The sequence below is a fragment of the Pteropus alecto genome, unplaced genomic scaffold (assembly GCF_000325575.1).
Source record: "Pteropus alecto unplaced genomic scaffold, ASM32557v1 scaffold7, whole genome shotgun sequence".
NCBI lineage: Eukaryota > Metazoa > Chordata > Mammalia > Chiroptera > Pteropodidae > Pteropus > Pteropus alecto.
This window is the reverse complement of record NW_006494614.1, coordinates 32,393,984-32,410,842: the sequence shown is the minus strand read 5'-3', so window position 1 is coordinate 32,410,842 and position 16,859 is coordinate 32,393,984. Positions and strand designations below refer to the sequence as shown.

Genomic DNA, 16,859 nt, shown 5'->3' with positions numbered 1-16,859 from the left:
TGAAATATAAACTGCTAAGGACAGGAAATCTCTGTTTCTTTTGTTTACTGCTAAGTCTGAAGGGTGCAGAACAGTTCTCGGCATATAGTAGATACGTAATACTATTTGTTGAATAGATGAATAATTTAAATAGCCATGTCTTCTCAGAGAGTGGGAAAATGGGCTTATGAGAATGGGAAAAATTGGGGACTTACCAGGCAGTCTTAAATGCCCATTTGAAGTTGATTATCATTAACTTATAATCAAGTCAGTTAGCTTGGTTGAGAGCATTTCCCCAGTAATATTTTGCTTCTCAGGTACAAGTTTAGAGAAATGGCGGATAAGGTCCATCTGGGATTTGTTTGTTTGTTTGTTGTGTGTGTGTGTGTGTGTGTGTGTGTGTGAGAGAGAGAGAGAGAGAGAGAGAGAGAGAGAGAGAGAGAGAGAGAGAGAGAGAGAGAGAGAGAGAGAGAGAGAGAGAGAGAGAGGTTTTCACAAGAAGAGAGAAAGGCAAGAGAAATAAAAATATAAAGTGACTAAGAATATAAAATATATGCAAGCTAAGTGTTAATAATGGAACTGTTAAAGGTCAATAATTTTAAAGTCTCAATGAGGCTGAGGCTGAAGGAATATATTATGGATATTTGAGAAATAAAGATTGTGGATAGGAGGTAAAGTTCTGAGAGAAGAATGTTAGAAATTAATATTTTTGAGTTTCTATTTTATTTTATTTGTGAAGGCAACATATAGAAATGGTCCTAGAAATGAATCATTAAAATGGAGTGGATGAGAATATCTTTGAAGTTGTGCATCTCAAAGAATTGAGAGAATAGAGACTTCTACGTGAATTTTGAAATAGCCAAAAATTATTATGATCCATGAACATCATCAATAAACAAAGGAAAACTTACCAGATAGCCAGTAGACAACAGAAATGAAAAGAAAAATAAAGTGATATAGTTTAATGAAATAATTTTCAAAGGAACAGGTGATTTTGTATAGAAAAGGAGTAATGGTTATAGTCTTAATAGGACAAAGATGAACACTTATCCAAGAAGTTAAATCTTTTAGTATTTTATTGATTACTTCAGTAGTATAATTATTTTTATTTTTATACAGACTCCTACAACTCTTCCAAGAGCAGCTGGTAGAGAAACGAAATATGTAAGTCTTCTCATAATTCTTCATAAAAACACATACTGCTGTTTCTTAAATAAGTGTATATATTTGCTTTGGGGGCAACTCAGTTATATAGTCATTTAAATTGAATTAGTTAAATTTTTTTTTCATAAGTGGGAAGAGGTAGAATGGTATAATTGACTTGGACGTGGAAAATCAAGTTATGTCAGGTAAGTTTATTGAATAAATTCCTTTTCAAATGAGGTCTAGTTTAATTTGGCTAAATAAAACAACTTTAACACCTGCTTTCTGTCTTTCTAATTATCAAAGCTTAGATGACATTTTCATTTCTGTAATAGTTTAGTGTGCTTATTAGTCAATAGTTAACTCATATACTTGAAACATTCATTTGTCCATTTCTAATGGGATTGTCAGTTTAGTTCATTTTGACTAGCTCGTTGCTTTCTTGCATTTAAATTATTATTAAATAATCCAATTTCTAGTTGTGAGCAAAAATAGATTAATAATGAATATATAGATATAGACTCATAGACTTGATTCAATTAATTATGGGGAGCTGAATATCCTAGAAACAAACATATATTGCCTCACTCCAACCCTACTCTTCATTCTCCTAATAATCTATCATATAGCCAACTTCTGCTTTAGACCAAATATATTACAGTAGAAAAAGATTGTTTCCTAAGCAAGTGTTTAGTTTTTAGTTTAATACAGACCATTAAATTATTCTTTTTATATTATGTATTATATTTTCTAATATGTAGCTTTCATCATCATCATCATCATCAAGAATAGTTATTAAATTTATATTTTGCGACATATCTTCTTTATAATTTCTATCTTCATTTGAGTCTCTGTAAGGCATAAATAAATGGGTGAAATTACTGAATTTTATCACATTCAGGAAATGATGTTAAGAGGGCATGAGTAGGAACACTGTTTAAAACATTTCCTAGAAGCTTTCACTGTTATTTTTTGTTATTATTGGTAGCCATTTGGAGTAATACTTAAAAGACTGGAGGCATTTGGTGGGCTATACACAAGTGTACATCATGGTATCCTGCTTAGTAACCATCTGATCCCGGAAAATCACTTAATCTCTCTGTGCTTTAGTTTTTTCATATATAATATTGAGATACTAATAACCTTATTTTGTTGATGTATGGTTTAGATTGGTTAATGTAAGAAAAGCCTTTAATGTAGTACTGACACACTAGAATTGCTTAATAAATAATAATTCTTCCTTTTCTTCTTCTTTTTACCCCCTTGCTTTTTCCTTCCCCATTGTCTCCTCTCTTCTCTTTTTTCCCACCTACCTTGGAAAGACTAAAAGCACCATGAGTTAACTGAGTTCCTTGATTCTTCAGTTGGGTATAAGAAAAGAAAGTATCCTAAAGATATTTCTATACTTTTTGTAATTAATAAATTCTACAAGAGCCAGACTCAGAAAAAAGTAGCTAGACGTTTTTCATTCTCTCACTTTTTTTCTCATGTACTCCTGCTTTTCACCAGAATGCCTCTGATTTAGACTTATATGCAATAAGATGCAGAGGGCTGATGTCTCCTCCTACCCCTCCATGGGGGTATTTATTTTGATAGGAATTAGAATAATTCGGGGCAGAGGAGCTGCTTTGATCTCCATAGTTCATGGTTATTTTAAATTATTCTATAATCAGTTATCAGACTTAATTAAAGTCGGTTAACATTTGCCCTGAACTTTGTGAGAGCATTTGAGTCAGAGTTTACACTGAATCATCAAACAAATTTATTATAGACTAGAACAAATACAAATTTTGATTCAGATAAGATTCTTGTCTTTGATTAAATTTGGTTTCTTGAGTGAGAGGCTTTGCTCTTTACTTTCTCTTACAACATGACATTTGAATTATTTTTGACACTTCAATATATTCATTTCTTTTGGAAAACTATAAGGGATAACTTTCTGGGGAAGGTAAAAACCATTTCTTTGTTGCCAACTCATAGATAAGTCACACTTGTAAATATTTTGCTACAGTTATTATATTTACTAAGTGATGTCTGATACATATGTGAATCTGAGATATCTATGGACTTTAACATTTCAATATTCCACCATCTCTTCAAAACTTTGAAGAAAATAGGCATCTTTACAGTATATATCTGCCAGGATTCGATGTGTCATTGACTTTGTAGAGATTTTTAGATTAGACTTGAAGCAGAGATCACTCAGTTTAATAACTCCTGCACCACAGAGGAAAAAAAAAAGAAGACTTACATTAGATCCAAGAAAAAAAGTTTCGTTACACCTGAGAATATCTTTAACAGATTAGCACAGGCCACTTAAAATCCCTATTTCTGGGTGCTCTTTAAAAGTATAATATATAATCTATGAATCATGACTAATAGAAACTCTAGTCAGTATTTTCTAGCTCCAGTATTCATTTTTCCTTTTGTTCATTGATTTGATAAATATTTATTGTGTGTCTGCCATGTTCCATTACTCATGGAAGAGTCACTGAGATGATAAAGATGAATACAACAACAAGCTTCCCATTTCTCAAGGATATGATGGAGAGATCGTAAACAATTAAAACAGTCAAGGAGCAAGATACTTTCTCATAGAAATTAGAAGAGAGTTGGCCAAAGAACTGGTTGATGTTCAAGTAAACTTACAAAGTTGCTAGTTTCAGTACATCAGTATATCCACTGGATTTCCAATTACCCTGGGATGATTATAATGGTTTAATTAAATAATCAGAAATTATATGACTAATTCTTATTAATGAGGACTTCGGTGAAAGACGGACTTGTCTTCATTAAAAAAATGCAAAACAATTAGGTTCTTTTTCTTATTTTTTATTGTACATATTACATAGTTTGTTTACATATTGTACACATTACATAGTTTGTTTTTAAGATGAGCAGTAAAAGTACCATCAATTTAGACTAATTAAAGCCAGGTTTTCTTTAGTTTATGGTGTACTTGAATTGTATGTCATTTTTTAAAGTACAGTTGACTGTTGAATAACATGAGTTTGAACTGTACAGGTCCACTTATATGCAGATTTTTTCAATAAATACTGTAAATGTATTTTCTTTCTTATGGTTTTCTTATGTTTTCTTTTCTCTAGCTTACTTTATTGAAAAATACAGTATAATATATATACCACAAAATATGTGTTAATCAACTATTTATGTTATCTGTAAGGTTTTTAGTCAACAGTAGACTATTATTGGTTAAGTTTGGGTCGGGGAGTCAAAAATTACATGTGGATTTTTGACTATGTGGGGGTCGGGAGTGGGTGCTCCCAACCTCCTCATTGTTCAAAGGCTGACTGTGATTTAATTTAGGTTCTTTTACACGTAACAGAATTTAAACTAGGCTAAGAATATGTTACATGATTGCCACAGGTCACTTGTGGAATCGATTATGTTAATTTATCATCAATATTTTACTGGATTGTTTTAAACCGATGCCAAATTCAACAACAATAATAATAATTGATATTTTAAGTTCTCACCTTTCAAATGAGGTTTAACTATCTCATTTAACCTTACATCAATTATATGAAGTAGATATTATTTTTACAAAATCTCCATTTTACACAGGAAGTAACCAAGTCTCAGAAGTCACAGTAGGCAAAAACAACCCAGGTTTTCCACATATCAAAACTCCTGCCATTGATACTCATGTGAACCTACAGGTTCTGGAATAGTTTGTCTTCTTTAAATATTTTATCCATAAGTATTTATTCTCTGTGTCTAAATCATTTCTTCATGCCCAATAACCTTCAGTCTAACTTTGAGTGAATAATTTCATATTTGGTAATAATATCTAAGATGATTATGTTTTACTATATTTCATATGTTTTAAATCACTTGCTTTATGTAAATTGACTCATAATTTATCAGATACTGTTTGAGTGAATATTTCTCATGACGTTCATTTTTAAAGAATTTCGTTCCCCCTATGTAAGGAAGTAAATTTTCTATTTAAATTTTTATTTTACTATGTTTTCACAATCATCTTTGAAAGGAAATATCATGTTTTTCATTGCATCATCATGTCTTTGTAAATGTTTATTATTTTTTATTACTTACTACCTATTTAAATTTATTTCATTTATATAATGCAAAAACATAGTACACTTTTTAAAATAAAGAATAACCTCAGAAAATAGGGTAAATATTTGATCCTATTAAACCCTTAGTTGGATTTACATTCTATTGATAACAATGTATTTCATAAACAGACTACATTTAAAGAGCTGCTTTTAAGTGCCAGAGAAATAACAGAGACAAGCTTATTTAATATTATATAGTGTGCAGATAAGATGTCATTTTAATGAGCTTGAGGAACAAAAAAATACCATTACAATTGCATTCAATGGAGAGATCAATTAATACATCATCACTAATTATTGCTTTTGAAATATCACAATATATTAAAAAGTGTCAAACTTTATTAAAAATATTCCCCACTATATGTTCAGATATTCAAATAAAGGTCATCGGCTCCAATTTAGCCATCTCATAAACTACCTTTGTTGCTATGCTTGGAAAATGTTGCTAGGCTGAATTGTTTCAGAGGTGATGTGCACTAATGTAGTCATAGATCTTAGGGCAATACATGACTTAAATCCAAATCATTTAAATTAGACCTGGGTCTAAATCTGCTTCCATATGATGCAACTAGAGATTTGATGAGTTACAAGAAGGGTTGTGAATAATTTAAGTAATAAATTCCAGTCTACAAATTATTTTATTTATTTTATTATTCAGAAATATTTATAAGATATGCTTGTTTAAAAGGAGATAAGGAAGCAATGGAAGATAATTATCTACATTCTGCTAGATGAGGAGGGAAAGCCTTAATAAGACATGCTTTGTACTTTATATACTTCTCATTATTTTAGAATTTATCAAGCATAACAGTGCTATATTTCAGCCAAATTTCCTCTTGATCCAGTCTTTTATCTTCTCATTTGAACATATAAACTATGACTGTTACTGGTTACTATGCCCACTTATGCTGCTTACCAATTATATTCATGACAAGATTGAATCATCATTCCCTACCTTAAGAGTAAAACTTTTTAAATATCTCCAAATCTATTTTTTATACTTATATCTTTGGGGATATATTAATGATATATAAATGGTTTTTAATGAGATATTCATACAGAGTAGAGTCTGCAGATAATTAGAGTAAACACTGAAGCAAGAAAGATAAATGCCTCATAATATATCTATCTCTATGGCTTTTGTATCCAACATTTTTACCATTGAATTCATTCTTTCATGTAGTGCCTTATGTAAAAATAACAGAAACACTTTCTTAGTTAAGGATAGAACAATTTCTTACCATTTCATAATTTTTTATATTTCCTCAATGCCAATTTCAGAACTCAGTGATTATTAAGTGCTGAGTTAATATTTTAAGTTTTGTCTTTCCACCTGTAGATCAGTCTTGTCTGGGAGAAATAATGTGAGTCAATTAATACATTATCACTAATTAAAGTTCTTTGAAGCTTGATAAAAGAAAACTCAGGACAATTAGAGTTAACAGAGAAAAGGTAGAAGAGAAACATTTTAATGATATTGAATCAGATATATTCAAGAGGGAAAGCTATGACCGATGAAAGGGAAAACAAACAAACAAACAAACAAACAGAAACACGTCAAAAGTGGAAGTGCAGAGTGCAGAAGGCAGAAACAACTGTTCAGTACTTTTTTATATGGTACAACTTGATTTTGTTCCAATCCCCTAATAGGATATCTGCTAGTGTAATGCCAGACAAAAAGACATGTGTCAAGCATGGGGAAAAACTGCAGATTGCAAGAAAAAGTAACCTCTAGACAATAACTAAGGAGCTTGGTTGGACTTTATGTGCCTCTGGCATCGAGTCTTTAGAAGAGTAAAAAGGTTTTTCCAAAGGTGACTTGGCACAAGTGGTGGCCTTGTGTAGCAATTTATTTTTCAATGGCTTTAAAATTCTCATTTCTTTCCTTAATCTTTAACTTTTTTAACTTTCCGTATAACCTAACTCTTCAATAGATTTTCTTTGAAGTAAAAATTTTTGGCTTTTACAATTTTTTGACTGCCTTGTTAGTTTTTATAATGATGTTCTGGTTAGAATGTCCTCTCTTTCACTTTTCTTTCTTTTGTACTTAAAATCACATCACAAGCTGTCAAATAGATATTATGAGATTTTGTTTCATACTAGAGCCATTCTTATACCAATCTCTAACATTTTTCTTTACAGTTAGTATTAACGTAGATAAACATGAATAACTAAAAACTTAATGTTCAAATCCAAATTCAAGTTTATTCTTAGGCATTTCAAGCTGCTTCTCTACCTTAGTTTAGAAAGCCCTCCTGAGAGCAAGCAGGTTTTCCTACACTAGACCTGGGTGGTTTCAGGCTTTCTCCTGACACTTTGCCAAACCAGTCAACTTGGTGATTGTCCAGAGAGAGTGAATGCGGTGTCACTTGGTCCCTGCTGTTGTGTGAGATGCAAGGTTTCCACATGATTCAGTTGTCTGGGGTTGGAGAAGTTCATCTGCACCCCCAACAAGTGGCCTGCCTCTGCCACACAAGCCTTCCTGGGTCAACCCGATTTTGGAGACCCCTTCCTCAGTGCCCTGGTGGCCACATCCAGGTTCACCCCAAGTTGTGTTGAGGCATTAAGGAGTGCAGAGGTTTCTGATATCAACTGAATAAATATTTGGAGAGTGTGTTCTGGAAAAACAAAAACAAAAACAAAACACTCACTACTCCAATCTCAAATTACCAAATAATATTTTCTTACTTTTTAAAAAATAATTGCTATAATTTTGATAACATGACTATAGCTACATTTAATAAACATCATTAACCTGTAGTAGGCAAGCAGAGGGAGGCTTCTAAAAAGGTTTAATATGATTAGGTTGGTTAAGATAATCTGGTTTATATTCATGATAATACACATAAGCTAATATATATATTTTTTGGTAAAAGATCTGTAGTGGTTTTGTAAATATTTACTCCACTGTGATGTTCACATTTAATTCTGTCTTTTCTCTGGGATAACAGTTTCTGATAACAGTGATAGGAAGTCCATTATATTTCATGAAAAAGAAATGTACTGAGAATATCAAAGATATCTTATTGTTATGCCATGATTCCCAGTGAAGGAATTTGGGAGACTTTTGGAGACTAGACACAAAGATGCTTGTTTTTTTCCCCCTAATTTAATTAATATGTTTGCTTGAGCATTTTATCTTTTTTTCCCAGTAGTAGTTTGATCTTATTAACTCAGTGTACTGATAAATATTAGTAGTGTGGTTAAATTGTGCAAATACTTTATTTTTAATGTGTAACCTCTTATCTCCTATAATTATTAAGATAAACATTTAACTATGTTTTATTTTAGTCAAGATGCATTTAATTCAGCATATTTCACAGAAGGAATTAATTAACCTTATGAAATTCATAGAGAATTCTTTCATTATTGCAATAATGAAAAAATAACTAAAGAGAAAAAAACTAAGATTTTAGAAGGAATTATTGTTACTCATGTTACATAATGAAGTTAAAAGCAAAAACTATAGATGAACAGAATGAACACTGTGATTGACATTCTAAAGGGCAATTTTCTGCAGCGCAGAATAGCCAGAAACCTTGGTGCACACCAAACACATCTACAGCGATTAGAGATGGGGAGCACTTAGCCAAGACATCCTGCTGCCGTAGAGCAACCAGGGATGGTGCGAGTCAGAAAGCAGAAAACAATGTTGGGCTCAGTATGAGAACTACAGTTACCTCATCATTATGTTTGGTAATTCACACTTCTATATGCTTGGCAATACCATAAGAACTGCTAAGCTTTTAATTTTCAGTATCGTTCATCTCTTAGAGAGTAAAAACAACATTGGCACATCTAGAATAAACTCTAAAAATATTTGCAGTTTCAAAAAGAAGTATTTAGGAATATAACTTTATTATCGTTTAGCCAAGTATATTTTTAAGTATACATCTATATGTTGACCATTTCCCATCAAAATTGATGGCTTAGTTGATGCGGGAACTCAACCTTTAATTTAAATGCAGTAATGCTGGATAAAACATAACTATTAAAATATATGTATATAACCCAATGTAAAAGAAAGAAAGAGAAACCTTTGAGTACCAGAAATGAAATCGGAGATCTAAGCAGAAGTGTTAAGAAGAAGCTAAAGCCCTGATGGAACATAGGTACTTCAAAATTTAGGTGCTAGGAGCCAGGAGCTTAGATTTTAACTTTCACTATATAACAAGTCTAAGACCTAAGGAATTCTTCGTGTAATCCAGGAGGCTAACCAGCTACATTGGTCGTGAAGCATAAAATAGAAAAAAGATAAATCTCTATCATCTTTATCCTATAGTATTGAGTGGTAAAATCGTCATCTTGGAGAAAATGAATCCTGTGAAACTTGAAGACGTGGTAACCTGCCACCGTTGAGGGTTAGAAATATCAGAGTGATAAAATAAAATGGAAACTGGTCCAATGTGGGTAAAGCTCCTACATCCCCAACAAGGATAAATTTAAAATGCATTGTAGAGATGGTTTCTCACCCCAGGGCTTCTTGGACATCTACAGGAATTATCACTGAAGTTACCCTGACTGGAGGTCAACTAAAATTTAAAAAGCCATAATATGAGTAAAGATCATCATGAGGGAGAGACATGAGGGATAGTCAGCAGATATAAGAAACAGGAGATTTAACAATGAGGGTCTGTGGACAAATCTGGAAAGAATTTACAAATATATTAAAAACATTGAAATAGTTAACAGAAGTTATAGTTACCATAAAAACAGATTGGAAAAATAACCAAATAGAACTACTACACATTAAAAATAAAGTCATTAAAATATAAAATTCAATCGTCATGATAAATATACTAATATACAGCTGAAGAAAAACTAATTAACTGTTGGGCTTATATGTGGAAACCATCCAGAATGCAGCATAATGAGATAAAAAATATAAAAGGAAATTTTATAAAATGGGAGATGGATTGAGAAGTCCCAACATATATTTAATAAAAGCTATTTAAGAAAAGATTAGATATAATGGGAGAAAGACAAAATTTGAAGAGATATTCATGAAGGATTTTCTAGAATTGAAGAAAAATATGCATACTCAGAATGAAGAACTGCACCAAGTCCCCCAAAACAGGATATATGCAAAGAAATCCACCCTCAGACATTGAAATTACAGAAAGTCAGGGGGAAAAATCTTAAATGCTAACCAAATGTGAAGACAGTTGATCCACCAAATTATGAGTTTTAGACTGACAGCAGTAGCAGAAGTCAGAGCCGGTGGAATAGTACCATCAAAATACTGAGAGGTCATAACTGTTACTCTAGAATTCTATATACAGTTAAACTCTCTTTAAATAATGATAATATTTTCAAAGTCCAAGACAGTAAGGTTTGAAAAACTACCAAAACATTTTCTTCGGAAAGAAATAAACCATATCTAGACTAAAGGAGTTAAATACAGAAACCAAAGATGAAGAAACAATATTCGCCTCCCCTTTAATTTAAAACAGCTTTAATAACTAAATCATTTTATTTCATAAATCATGAAAACTTTGTGTTATTTTTTATATATAAAGATACTTAAAAGAAAAATCTGTTTTTGTTTCAATTTTCAGTAAATATATATAAATATCCAACAATGCTAGTATATTTAAATAAAACATGAAATCTACAGAGAATAAAATATGTGACTGTGAAGCATTTTTGATGTCTTGTGATAGTGTTTATGTTAAGATGCTAAGGAAAATCAATCTGTAATACATCATATTCACTATTATGTGAACTGAATAAAAAACATGTAGGAAAAATATTGTAACGCAATGTACCAAAAATGGTAAAAGTAATTTTTGGTAGCATAATAATACTTTTCTTTTTACTTTATACTTTTTCAAAATCTACAATGTCTATATATCATTTTAATAATAGAAGAACTAAATACTTAATAACATAGATGTATATTTTACTAAGTTATGAATTTTACTAAATATACATCATGTTTATATTTTACAGGCAAATCTCTCCTCACCATCCTCTACAGTATCTGAAAGTCAGCTGGTATGTATCCTCTTATTAAGTCATAGGCCTACTTTAAAAAATTCTGATCCCTCGAGACTTTACCTGAACGAAAATGAACTGAGAATATATTTACTACTTATAAGTTTATTTGCCTACTAGTCTAATAAAAGTTTACTAATGCTTTACTAAAGCTTCATGGTGGTTGTTTGACAGACTACAAACTACATAAAACCATACATAGACCTTATTTGCCAGTAACTTCCATTCTAATAGTGGCGTTAGAGTGGAATTGGTGGGGTCAGAAGCAAGACCTTGAAATTTAGAGGAGAGAGTTTACTTCCTGATGAGATAGATCAAATAATGTAGGATAGGTTCTGGACTTGAGGAAATGGGAAATGAGATATTTTAGATGGGAAGATTATCATGAGAATGATATAGACCAGTGATGAGCAATAGAAATATAATGGGGACCATAAATGGAAGCTACATATGTAATTTAAAATTTACTAGTAGGCACATTAAAAAGTAAAAAGATACAGGTCACGTCAATATTATATTATTAAATATTCAATTATACTTTATTATACATTCAATAATAAATTTTATTTAATGGTATATAAAATCACTTCAACGTGTATTCAGTATAAAATTGAAATATTTTACATTCCCTTTATTTGGACAAAGTTTTTGAAATCTGCTGTGTAATTTACATTTACAGTCCATCTCAATTCAGAATAGCTACATTTCAAGTATTCAACACGGGGACTAGTGACTACTGCCTTGGACAGTGGAGATCTAAACTCTAAAATCTGTTATTTATAGATAAAAATTTGATTACATAAAAGAAATATTTTTGCTTAGCAAATGGAAACCATGAATAAGTTCCCTGGATATTACTAGTTAAAGATTTTCTTTATATCTTTTAATTACCGCTGTTTATAATTATAAATTCCTGAACAATTTTACCTTCAGTAAAATTAATGAAAATTTCTAATAAAGCAGTTTGACACACTAAGAAGACAAATCACTGCTTAATACTGATTATTTTCCTTTTTAAAGCAATTGTTTTAGTATCCTACGTCCATAACCAACATGTCCTCTTGTCGTTATCATGTCACAATGATGACGATATTTTTATTTTGTTTGAAAAGTTAAAAAAGGCATAGTCTAACTCTTAAAATAAGCTGATCAATCAAACTGCTTGGATATGTTGGTGTTTATATGTATAGTGTATGTATGGGATGTGTGTGTGTGTATGTGTGTGTGTGTGTGTGTGTGTGTAATTTTAATGTCCATTGGCTTAGAACAGTGGCAAGCAGTATGATATAGTTGAAAGAATGCTGGAATGGAAGCCAAAAAAATTCACCTTATGCTTCCTGCTCTAACACTAACTACTGGACTGACGAAAGATAAGTCACAAATTTGGGAATCTGGGCCTCAAGCATCTAATTGAACAATGAGAGCATTTTACTACATACATGCCAAGCTCCTCTAGCACTATGAGTTCCATGATTTCTAACATGGTAAAGTGAAGGAGTTGCCATGGAAACAAGCACTGCAATAACATAATAAATTGAACAGGTTCCCACTTTAGATATGGAAATATTATTACAACTATTTTAATATTTAAAAAAATATACTTATTTTTTGAGAATAATTTTGAAAATCAGGAATATTTTGATATTCTCATTTATAATTATACTTAGTTTATAAAATACAGATTTTAGATACTGAACGATTAAATGTATGTATTTAGTCATAAACAAATAAGTATTTGTATATATAAATATATTATCAAACTAACATATATATGACAGTTCTTGGCTTAATATTTTAAGAAACTATTTCAAAGAGGCAAAAATATATAATGACTTTATAAAATAGGACATAGTAAAAACAACTCTGTGATACAATAAACCTTTTCCTGCATAATAAAATAATTCTATAAATTGTACATTTGTGATCTCTAGGGGCAAAAATACCTGGCATTGCTTTGACTGATTCTGATGATTTCTTTGCATTTATTTTAGACTTTTTCTTTAAAGAGTTCAAGGAATTTCTTAACCAAGTTTTAAATTAAGTTTTAATCCTCATATGCCCTTGAGATATTGGTATGTTTGTTAAGGGATTATTATCAAGCAAGCTTATCACATTTAAAAAGGATATCTCCTGCATTGATGTAATTATTCAATTCAATGACTTTGACTTCTATTACATTACCTGGGAATAAAATAGATTAGAAATAATTTCGTGCAAAAAATGTTTACAGCATTTGCATCTTTAAGGATTTAAAATTTTACTCTTAAGTAACATAATTATAAATAAAATGATAATTTTTTCATTTCTATGAACAAATTTCCAATATTTGCCATTATGAATTCTCTTTGGGATAAAACTATGAAAAATTTGAATAAATAGGAATGCCTTTGAAAAACAAAACTATATATATATACATACAAATTCTCATGTGTGCTTATAACATACACACACATATAGATGCCATACGACAGCTAATTCTGATTATATATATTGCTTTTTGTTTATCTGTATACATGTGTGTGTAGCAGAAAATCAAAATTACTGGGAACATGTAGATTATAGTTAAATTACATAAGTAAATGTATGTTTTGTATAAAATAAGTAGATAAATTATTTGCCTCCTATTTTAGGGGGGAATGTAATAAATTGGTTGAAGTGAAAATACATGATAAATTGCTGTAGTAGCACAAGCTTAATACAGAAGCCATTTTGCTTTTAAGATTTGGCTTCTTAAAAATATACCATTTTTTCATACTTTGTTCTTTCTAACTTGCTTATTTACATTGCCACTGTGCCAATTCAACATTGGAAGGAAAAAAAGGAATATGACTTGGCCCTTACTCTTAAAATATTTTAATTGTTTACTCTAGAAGCCAAATTACTTAGTAAGGAGCTAAGGGAGAATAGTTTGTGGGCCCTTGTAAAACTAGTTTACCAATCTGTGCCTCAGTGTCTCTTCTTCTATTAAACAACATTACATTATATTTAAACTGGAAAGGAACTTAGAGATGAGGGTATTGGAAATACCCATCTATAAAACAGAGATTTGTATAACTCCTCCGTCAACCTAAAGGGGTTATTTATGATATCATATACATAAAGTTGCCAGTGTAGTCCTGTGCATATGGGAGGTGTTATTGTTGTACACAAAATCTCTAAAATATTTTTGAAATAATATGCACAGCCATTTGGCAGATGAAACAGACTCACATAGTTTAAGTAGATTATATAAGATCACAGTGTTAGTGGTCATCCTTGTTCTTTGTAATTTTTAAAAAGGAATCATTATTCAAGGGGCATTAAAAAAGATTGATGAAGGAGTTGGGAAATTGGGCCTCTATGAAAGTATGACATTCATTGGGTATCTCCTGTGCCAGGTCCTGGGCTGGCATTTTAGCATTGCCTGCAAAAATGTGATCACTTACTGAAGAGTTGGAGACTGGATAAGGTCAGTTAGGGTGTTGAGGTTTAGCACTTGTGTATAGTGTGTCCCCTAGCATAATAAAGAGAGCAAAAAGAAAGAAGGGTCTGGGTTGAAACTTCACAAGCTTTCCTAATTCCTGAGCTGAGTAATCACCATTTTAACAGAGGCTAGTGGAGAGTCTCTTTTCTCTGGGTAAGAAAACAGGTTGGACTCTGTAAAATGGAGAAACACTGGTCTTCCTTGGCTTTGGCTTTTGAAATATCATGCCACTACAAAATGTTTACTATTGTCCATGATGTAATACTGAATCTAGAGAGTATGAAACAATAGATTTCAAAAATAAGCCACATGGCTATATACAAGTAAAAGTAAATGCAGTTTACAGGAATACTATAAAGAAGAGTACTTAAACTTGCAGATACTTTGTTCCCAGTTCTGAATGCCAGCTGATTTCTCTTGCTTTAGTGGTGCATGACTCATCTTTCTGAGGGCTCTTGAAGTCCCTGTTGTTCAGAAAATGCATCCCTGAAAGCTTTTGTGTAGAACTGATGGCTTCTTCAAGCTTAAAGGCAGTTTGTCCTTGACTAGTTTTTCCTTGACACAACATGCTTAAGTGCTACAGCATTTATCATGTACGCCTCCTCAAGTTTGAGTCATGCTATTGTCTTTTCTTTAACTATTGAAATTTTTCAATTCAGCCAATCTGTATTGTGTACATTCCGCAAAAATTTTTGGAGCCATGGGATGTGGTTTATAATTATTGAAATTCTATGTGTTTATTTTTGTACAACTATCATATTAATTATAACTTTTCGGGAAAAAAACATTACATGTGTACTTTTTTGGATAGTCTAGATCATTTAGTATCAACAGTCTATTATAAATGTGAAAATAGAAGGAAATGTTTTTTTCCTTTCAAATTCCTTTTATGCTATTTTTTTCTTTACAAAATTCTTTCAAGCATATTATCTTATTCGATTCTCATAATCACCTTGTGAGTTAGTATGGCAAGAATTGTTATTTTTATTATTCTGGTAAAAAAACTGAAGTACGGATATCTCCAATGACATGTCAACAGTCCCATGGCTAATGGATGGTTTAAAAATCTGTTTTGCGGCCTCCTTCCCCACCCCCATCTTAAGAACTGTAGTGTTTTGAAATCTGAGATATTTCTTTGTGGGAGAGAAAAACTTAAGTATTTCCTTCAAGAATATAATATTGTTTATTTTTAAAAATTAGAGCTAATAAACATTTATTAATTGAATAAATAAATCAGCTAAATGGCTTAGAGAATATTGGTCTTGTTAACAATCTTGACGGGTAGAATGCTTTTGAGTTTCTGAGCTTGTTGCCACAGAAACAAACAAACAAACAAAAAAATCACACTAGAACAGGAAGACTGAAAAAAATATGTAAAAGAAACAACCGTAGCACTTTCATAAACTCTTTGGGTCTATCAAATTGGTAGAATTCCTAGCCAGGCCCACAGAATTTTTTATTATGTTAAAATAATAACTGCTGCGTTTTATTATGTTATTGCTGTTTTATTACACATCTTATATCTTCTGAAGTATAAAAATAATCCCTTGAAAACTGAGACCCTATCCTTTATTTCTTTTCTTCCTCATACAACCACTCCAGACCTTACTGCTGTGGTCAAAAGCAATTAAAAACATCAGTCCATTAGTTGAAGTTACTACTTTGAGAAAGATGTATGCTCTAAGAAGTCATTTTTTTAAAATATTAGTAAGAGAATTTCTAGGTCAGTGCTGGCAGTTAATTTTCAATTTTGGTCTCCAGTCAGAGGCAGTACCAACTTGTTGTCAGAGAATTATGATTATAAGTTTCAAAGGGCAGAAACAATGTCTATTTGTACAGTTCCCTGAGTAGCAATGCTGAAGTATAAATGTATGCTTGATGAGTTATAAAGACCAATGAATAGCGGGCTCAGACCAGAGGCTCACAAGCCATTAAAACCTACCGCCAGGCCCTGGGGACTTCACATACCTTATCTCTTGCACTTTTTCTCCCTCAAGGTTAACAATAGAGTTCTATCTCACTCTTGAATTCTCCAAAAGAGATGGTATTATTGTGTTTTGGTGTTGAATTTTATTGCTTATCATCGTGAGAGAGTGAAAACCTTGTAAAGTCCCTAAAGAAGTGGTCTCTAGCCTTGATTTCTTATATCTATCAGAGATGGCAACTTCAGCCTTCTA

The 16,859-nt window shown here is 31.5% G+C and overlaps 1 protein-coding gene across 1 annotated transcript in view; it reads left to right on the top strand.

Annotated features, from left to right (window-relative positions):
* MLIP (muscular LMNA interacting protein) overlaps nucleotides 1-16,859 on the top strand; it is a 208,336-nt gene that overhangs the window by 143,402 nt on the left and 48,075 nt on the right. The window contains exons 9-10 of the mRNA XM_015600293.2: nucleotides 1,099-1,143; nucleotides 11,175-11,219. Coding sequence (XP_015455779.1) covers nucleotides 1,099-1,143; nucleotides 11,175-11,219 — 90 coding nt within the window. The remainder of the gene's footprint in view (nucleotides 1-1,098; nucleotides 1,144-11,174; nucleotides 11,220-16,859) is intronic.